Here is an 8,888-nt window from a genome sequence, read left to right on the forward strand (position 1 = left end):
GTGTGTGTGTGTGTGTGTGTGTGTGTGTGTGTGTGTGTGTGTGTGTGGTTGGTTGGTTGGGAAAGAGATGGAAACAAGGAGATTACACTGCCTTCATGTGATAAGGATCAGAATCAAGGCGGAAGGGAAACAATGGATGTAAGAGAGCAGAATCAACAGGGCTTGTGGAATGACGGGATAAAAGAGAGAAGTCCAAGATTACTTTGAGATTTCTCTCCTAAAGGAATGGAGAAGGGGGAACCCTTGTGATTGGTGGGCCCTCCTAGAGGTGAAGGTGTGCTGGTAGGTCACAGGCAGCCACCCCAGGAAAGAATTCTGTATACTGCGTCGTCTCCACTGTGCTCAGGTTCAGGAATAACACCAGAGAGATGGACTAACTTGGATACTTTTAAAAGGCAAAACTTTAGGGAGCCTTGATTAATGTTCTTAGCTCACTCTTAGTCACTCTTAGTCACAAGAGCCAGAAAGCTACTATCTTGACTTTAGGGATGGACTTAACATCTAGGCGTATTTTAACTAAAGAGGTATCAGATGTGTTAACTACATAGCTCTCTACCCTCCCTGTACACATTACCTTTTCAGTGCATCCCATCTTGTTTATTATGTGACTGACACTTAACTCAATCTTCAGTTTGTTGGTGGAGTTTACTTTGAATTCATTCATTTGAAGATGAATTCACATTACAAAAGCCCTCTTTTCTTATGTTTATCAGAATCCTTTGTGTAGGGAAGCCTCATTCTTCTTTCCCGAATCTGATGAATTTGGTGCCTTTGCCAATTAAATTACTGATTTCACAATTAACAACATTTCTCAGTGGAAACATTTTCAAAAGTTCAGATTTTAAAAAGAGGTTTCTAAGAACCTACATGCAAGCCAGCAAGCCGTGTTGAGCACAGTTCTTTTTTCAACTGAAATATATTTGACATATAACATTGGATAAACTTAAGGTATATGACATGTTACTTTGTAATGTGATTGTCATTGTAGTGAGATAACACCTCTATCGCATTCTGTAATTACCTTTTCTCTTTAGCAGTTGGAATAATAAGTTCTAATGTCCTAACACGTTTGATGATTATAATACAATATTGTTGTCTGTCTTCACTGTACTGTGCATTATATCTATAGGGTTTATTTACTATTCATTTTAAATTTGTACCCTTAAACATCTCTTTGTCCTCCTTACCCCCGATCCCTGGCAAGTACCATTTTACTCTGTTTTCACAAGTTTGGCCTTTTAAAATTCCACATATAAGTGATATCACACAGTGCTTGTCTTTGTCTGACATCTGTCACTTAGCAAAACATGCTTGAGGTCCATCCATGTTGTCACAAATGACAGAATGTCTTCCTTTTTCATGGCTGAATAATACTCCATTGTATATATATGTACTACATTTTTAAAAAAGATTTATTTATTCATTTTATTTATTTATTTTTTATTTTTTAATTTTTTAAATTTTTTTAAAGATTTTATTTATTTATTTGAGACAGAGAGAATGAGAGACAGAGAGCATGAGAGGGAGGAGGGTCAGAGGGAGAAGCAGACTCCCTGCCGAGCAGGGAGCCCGATGTGGGACTCGATCCCGGGACTCCAGGATCATGACCTGAGCCGAAGGCAGTCGCTTAACCAACTGAGCCACCCAGGTGCCCTATTTATTCATTTTAGAGAGAAAGCACATGTGTGCGTGTGTGGGGAGAAGGGCAGAAGGAGAGGCGGAGGGAGTCTTATGCAGGCTCCATGCTGAGTGCAGACCCTGGCTTGGGGCTTGATCCCATGATCCATTAGATCACGACCTATTAGATCACAATCTGAGCTGAAACCAAGAGTTGGACGCTCAACAGACTGAGCCACCCAGGTGCCCCATATATGTACTACTTTTTTTTAATCCATTCATCTATTGATGGACACTTAGGTGGTTTGAATATCTTGGGCTATTGTAACTAATGTTGCAATGAATATGGGGGTGCATATATCTTCAAGTTAGTGTTTTTATTTTCTTTGGCTAAATACTCAGAAGTAGAATTGTAAGATCATATGGTAGTTCTGTTTTTAATTTGGGGGGGGGACTTCCACACTGTTTTCCATAGTGGCTGCTCCAATGTATGTTCCCCCAGAAGTGCAAAAGGGTTCCCTTTTCTCTACATCCTCCCCAACATTTATCGCCTTCTTCTTGATGATGGCCAATCTAACTGGTGAGTGAGAGAGTGGGAGAGAAGAAGAAGTGGGGCAGGAAGGCAAGGCAAAGAGGGAAAGAGAATGCACACTTGTTTTCTGTGTTTTTTGAAAGATTCCTGAGGGAATTTGGTGTAACATTTGAAAGTGTTTGTATTATCTTCTGGAGAAGGAGCTAGTTAGTAGACTCACCAGTCACATGGAAACTGATGCTATAGTAATTCAGTTTGTGATATAGGTATTTATAATCAGGTTATAGTCTTGGTTCCATTCAGTGATTATATAAAGAGATTCTACTATTTTAGTCTAACCTAGTTTGTTCCTTATGTACACTCTAGATGCCTTGTCCAGAGTCCCCGATTTAAGCAGTAGTTGCATTTGTATCATTTATCTGTTCTCTTTTCTCCCCCAGCTGTTCTCCTCTAAGATAGTGTAAAAGCTGGGACTAGTTGTTAACAAATGTCCTCATTTCTCATATTGTTCACGTTTTTTTGTTTGTTTACAAAGTCGTCAAACCTTTAGGGAAAAAAATGAATTTCCAATTGCTATGCTCTCAAAGGTGTAGCGTTCAGCTTTTCAGTAATACATCAGATAATCCAAGGAGAAAATGCATACTCTGTGTCTTGTCTCTTTCAGTCTGAATTGCAAGAAGGTTTTGCCATATATACTTGATGGTAAGAGTTTTATTCATTCATTCATTCATTCATTCATTTATCAGAGAGCGAGCGAGAGAGCACACAAGCAGGGGGGAGCGGCCGGCAGAGGGAGAAGCAGGCTCCCTACTGAGCAAGGAGCCTGATGCGGGACTCAATTCCAGGACCCTGGGATCATGACCTGAGCTGAAGGCAGATGCTTAACTGACTGAGCCACCCAGGCGCCCCAAGAGTTCTTAAGCATTTTTAAGCCTTGACATTTTCACTTGTGAGTTAATAAACTATGAATTTCTGTTTGGTTTGAACTTGGTAAGCATTAGTTTCCTCAAAACAAAAATTTCTCTCCTGTCTGAGATACTAAACTTGCTAAAAAAATATATGTGTGTGTGTGTGTGTGTGTGTGTACATATATATATATTATTCCTGAGGTCCCCTCTGAATATTTTCATACTATATATGAACATATCTAGCATAGGGCCTGGTGTGTATTAGGCATGCACATAACTGTACAACTCAAGTGCCCATTTAACCCCTGATCCTAGGGTTCCTCTCTTTAGCTTTCTCTGAATATTGACCTTCCTTAAGGAGCCACAAGGAATAGATTCTTCTTACCCAGATGTTAATCGTTATCATTTTTGCCAATCTGTTTACAAAAACTGCACTGAGATTCCTTTCTTATCCTAAACATCACTTGTCTTACTTGTAGAACATACGTACTTGCTTTGTACAAACTATTCTAATCCTCAGATACTGAACATTGCTTAATGGATTTCCATATCATATCTTTTTCTTTTCCTCCTCACCTTTTAAAGTTATTTTTTTATATAGTTTCAAGATCTAAATGTGGGGCTTTAGAGACCATGTAGATAAACCTTGTGTTTTTAAAAAGATCAGGAGGTTGTGAACACCAAAGTGTTAAGGTAACTTGCACCCAAAGTTATGAAAGTTACTGGCAGCATGTAAGGACACATTATATGGAAGAAAAAGAAGTTTCTTTTAAGTTCCTACTATGTACAAAGTTCCATGCTTCAAAAAAATGCTATAACCATGCTTTAAGTGGTAATCTCTAATTTTGTTGCAGTTTGAATATATATCAACCATAATATTCTTTAATAGTCTACATCTCTGTATTCCGTGCTAGACTCTTACACATCTCAGAAACAGAGATTATGTATTATTTATCTGAATGTCTTCAATATCTAGAATAGTGATTAGCTTTGAATGAGTGATACTGACGAGTGTTTAAGCCTTCAAGGTATGTTTACTCCATATCCTGAACATGACAAACTGCAACTTTTGCAATGGCAAATGTGTTACTACTGTCTGGATTAAGACACAGTTGCAGAATTGGCCAAATTGATCTTTTAGTGTCCTCCCGAGAGCCCATCTCTATACTCTTTACACCTTCCTGCCCCAGCGCCTAGGTTGCTTTCTTGCTTACCCTCTGCATAGCTGCCGCTTCCATTTCCAGTATCCACTCACAAATAAATACTCTGACAAAATAAGGGTTAAGCCGGTGTTCAGCCACACGGCTTCTTTCCTCTTAGGGCCATTTCTTTATTTTCACTCCATTAACTAATAGCAGAGAATAATAGCAGAGTGTACTTTGTGGCTCCATAGGTAAAAGTTGGTGTTTTGTAGGTAACATTTTCTCTGAAAACATCAATGAATGGCTTGTAAACAAGCTGACTACTATGAAACCACCATGAAGTTTATGGCATGGAAATCATGTTTTTCTCCTCATAGAAAGCAAAGTTTTGAATCTGCAGAGCCTTATTAGTCTGGCTTCCAGTTCAGAAACTTTGTACAAAGCTTTATGTCACCACAGCCAAGGCCTCCAAGAAAGATGTTGCCTTGTTAGTTCTTCATTAATTTGATGAAAATTAATGGTGAAAATCCAAGTCATTTATGTTAGTCAATACTTCAACCAAAATGTCTTGACCACAGGTCAGTAACCTGGTTGTGTTTATAGGATAGGGTTTAAACCAACATTGTGGAGGATTAATGAGTTGCTTACTGATTATGAAAATCCCTTTTCTTTATTGTAACCCATAGTTTGGCATGAAACAGTTAGGTTTGGGGAGGTCAGATAATGGTGTTCAACGTTAATACCTCATGTGGCAGTTGGTAATGCTTCTGTTGATAGCATCAGGCTGAATGCCTAGTAAATCATGAGTCTTGTCCAGAAGTTAATGCTGCTTGCTAGAGAATTGGAGCAGAGCCCATCCAAGGCTAATATACCATAGATTCCTCTTCACTTACTCTCAGTTGTTTATCCAATTGTCATAAATACTATCACAAAAAACTGCCCATATTAATATGTTTCTTTTTTTTTTTTTAAAGATTTTATTTATTTATTTGAGAGAGAGAGAATGAGAGACAGAGAGCATGAGAGGGAGGAGGGTCAGAGGGAGAAGCAGACTCCCTGCTGAGCAGGGAGCCCGATGCGGGACTCGATCCCGGGACTCCAGGATCATGACCTGAGCCGAAGGCAGTCGCCCAACCAACTGAGCCACCCAGGCGCCCCTAATATGTGTTTCTATATGTGTTAATTAATAGATACTAATATGAAGAAAGATTTTCTGAAATAAGATATTTGAAATCATAAAAAAATGAGGATAATTTTAAGTCTAAGAAATTTGAGGGGAGCACGTTATCGCTATCATACATACTTGTCGTACATGTTCTTTTCATCCTAAGGGTTATAGCAATCCAAAATCAAAGTAGTTTTGATTTTTTATTTAGCAAAACTCCTTTAGATATTTGAAACAGTAGCTATTGTGCTTCAATACTGTATGTCAGGACTTTTTCTTAAATGATAGAAAATGTGTTTTGTTTCTATATGGAATTTGGAAGCATGGAGGTGAGGGTTATGTGGGACAAGGGAATGAGCATCAAAAAGAAGTCTTTGACAAGTAATAGATATTAAGTGTAAAGATTGTAAGTGGCACATGGCTTCCTCAGATTTATGCATCCACTCCCCACCTTCAGAGAAAATTAATTACTCCTTCCCCTCTCTTCCCACAAGATATTATAAGTCCACTAGTAAAGCTCTTATCTTGTATGGCAATTAGCTGTGTACATGTTTCTCTCCCCATTTAGTCCAGAGCACCTTGTGAACAGAGATTGTGTAATTCAACCGTGCATTCCCAGTGTAGAGTGACTGGCACATAGATCTTCAGTAATGTTTGTTGAAGAAGATGGAATTAAATACTTTTACTGCACTTTAGTATAGAAAATCCCTGTAATTCTTTGTTGTCCTCTGAAATTCTGGGTGTTATAGATATAATGTGTAATTGTGATACCAAAAGTAGAACTCCCATCTTGTCTGGGAGGTTCAGTAGACATGTCTATTTCAATAATTAAATAGAGTTGCAAAGAATAACGTTTCATGGATCTTCATTCATTTTCTTTCCTTTTATATGCATATATTCTGCCGTTTTTTTCTGTGACATGTTTAAATTTATGTGTTTGTTTCTTTTTCTGCTTTGATGTTCCCTTCTATTTTCAGTCATTGAACATACTTTCCTTTTTTTCTTTCTTTTCTTACCCCCCCCCCCCACTTTCTTCTTCATCTTGTTTATGTTGTACGGAATTGGCAGCATATTGTCAGGGCAGAAATAGTGAAGTACCCGGAAGAAGATAATCGACATACCAACTCTGCTCAGAGTAGAATCTGTTCAGTACAGTAGTGCAGGTATTAATGGGTAAATTGATTGCAATTTGGGGGAGGAGGGCGGGGGAATAATGGATGCTATCTTGCTCTTTATTCCTTATGAGTAGAGAAGTTCAAATGATTTTTGTACATGATTGGGAGTTAATATTGTTAATTGTAAGGCCTGTTTTAGAACTTTGAAAAATTGATTCTTTGCCAGGAGACTGACAAACAAGGAATTGGAGCAAATTAAAATAACATTTCAGTTACTTTCAAACATATTTGTCTTTATCGTTGTGTTTATCACATGTGCAGTGAAGTGGAGAGTTGAGACAGTTATTTCATTATTCAGTCCTTCCCATTTTTCCTGAAATAGCATGGTAATTGAAAGGGTATTTTTAAAATTTGCCTTGAATTACCTTTCTTTGTCTGCTTCTGTGTGCAGACTTAGTAATAGAGTTGAGAACAGTGAAGGGGCTGTTTTAATTTAAATTATTACTTAGGGCATATTGCTAAATTCATCATTGAAGATATTCCTTGAAGTGTGGGTTAGAGGGATGGAAAGAAGAGTTAAAAGTGTCTTTTGGTTTAAATTATTTTAAAAACATGAATATGAGGTAATTTTCTAAATTTTTCATTCTGTATTTTGTTAGAGTCATTATTCATAACCCAATAGTGAGCTCTCTGGAAGTAAATTAGGGATTTGGGAGGAAAGTTTTAAAAATTGGAAAAGTTTTAAAAATTGGTTTGCTCAAAACATTTCTCCTTTATATGTGGCTCCTATATAACATTTACACGTTTTCTGACTAACTCACAAATTGCTGCAGACATTCTAAAAAAATTATGGCTGGGTATAATGGTTTATTTAAATATTAATAAATAATGACATATTTTACTTTGAAATTATGAAGTCTTGCCTATGAATTAAAGTATGTGAATGATTAATTCTCATTCATTCGCTTTAAATTATAACTAGGCTTTAATTTTTCTTATTGATGTGTCAATTTTGTGTTAGACTTGTGGTAACATCAAGTTAATGTCATAAAACCAGGGAAGACTCAGTAAAGGAATTGCTCTTCCATCCTTAAAAAACAAAAAACAAAACAAAAACAAAAAACAAACCGAAGCTCCTCACTCCCCAACATCTCAGCTCTACATCAGTTTGTTCTGATTGATTCTTTTAATATCAGCTCTGGCTTCATTTATGATGTCTGTCATCAGGAGTTCACCACAGTTCAGAAAATAAAAATATACTTTAACAAGCTCTTTCTAAAGGTTCTGATGTCCTGATAATAACTCTGTTTTCTTTTATGACAGAGGGTGGTGAAGGCAGATATTGTAAACTACAACCAGGAACCTCTGTCAAGAACTGTTAACCCTCCGAGGAGCTCTATGTGTGCAGTTCAGTGAGCGCACTTTACCTTTCTACCAGTGGTCCTGGCGGCCCTTCACCCCGTGTGGCCCGGGGCCTCTAGAAGCCCTGTTATCAGTGGCCGTCTCTGTAGTGTTCAGTTAGCACTTTCCTCCCAGCTTCCTCGGCTCCTCGGCCTGGATGGGACTCAACTTCGGGGCGACACACTTGGAATCCATTAGACTGCTTCACTGAAAAAGAAGAATGTTGGTTCTCTTTACGTTCTCCTTCTTTTTTCTCCGATGTAAACTTTTTTAGACAGATACGGAAACTATACAAGTCTTGATCAGCAGCCAGGATTTTGGCCCAGCACAGTTTCATTCTCTTATCTGAACTCCTACCTAGCAAAGTGCACTTCCGAGTGCAAACATTTAAACAAGTAATGTATTTTATCTACAGATGCTTCAGAAGGCATTCTTTTGCTGTCTGTTGTGAGTGAAAATATACAAAGTTGTATTCAACTGAAAATGCTTGAAATAAAGCTGTAATCTATTTTTTCATTTTTTTAAAAAGGGCCTAAATTGCTTATATTGTTGCTGTAGCTCACAAAGTGGTGAGTATTTGCTGTTGTATTTTCATTACTGTCATGGTCATTATGTGTTGTGTGATACTCAGGTTAGACGGCTTTCTGAAGTTTGATATGTGTTCAGCTGATGTTTCCTCCAAACTGCGTAAGAGCACGCCCAGAACGAGTCTCGGCTGTTGTTGGATCATTGTGGATCACACTGTACCTGATGTTCAGATGTTCTTCTGCAAATAAACTTATTTCAGTTACTTTTTTGGGGGAATTTTCTTTCAGGTGTCTTCCTTTTAGTTACAGTAAACAAAGTGTATTTGGATACCAAGTGAGGGATCACATGACGGTTAGTAAGCTTTCAGTCTCTTAGAGTTGTAGGTGATTTTGTTGGACTGGTTTAAGTCTGTAGCCTGGCATGTCAGGGACTCCCCATGAGGTGCACCCTACCTCTCTCCCTTTTCTCATCCTCATCTCC

General features: G+C 38.0%; 1 protein-coding gene across 2 annotated transcripts in view; it reads left to right on the top strand.

Annotated features, from left to right (window-relative positions):
- Positions 1-8,669, top strand: part of RAB28 (RAB28, member RAS oncogene family) — a 98,180-nt gene extending 89,511 nt beyond the window's left edge. Inside the window, exon 7 of one of the 2 annotated variants that reach the window (XM_021679378.1) lies at positions 7,803-8,669. In XM_021679378.1, the coding sequence (XP_021535053.1) occupies positions 7,803-7,895 (93 nt within the window). In that variant the 3' untranslated portion in view covers positions 7,896-8,669. Of the gene's footprint in view, positions 1-6,432; positions 6,523-7,802 lie in introns of those variants that run through there. The other variant, XM_021679379.1, reaches the window with a different exon arrangement.
- Positions 8,670-8,888: the final 219 nt, after the last annotated feature.

Source organism: Neomonachus schauinslandi, chromosome 2, assembly GCF_002201575.2.
Source record: "Neomonachus schauinslandi chromosome 2, ASM220157v2, whole genome shotgun sequence".
NCBI lineage: Eukaryota > Metazoa > Chordata > Mammalia > Carnivora > Phocidae > Neomonachus > Neomonachus schauinslandi.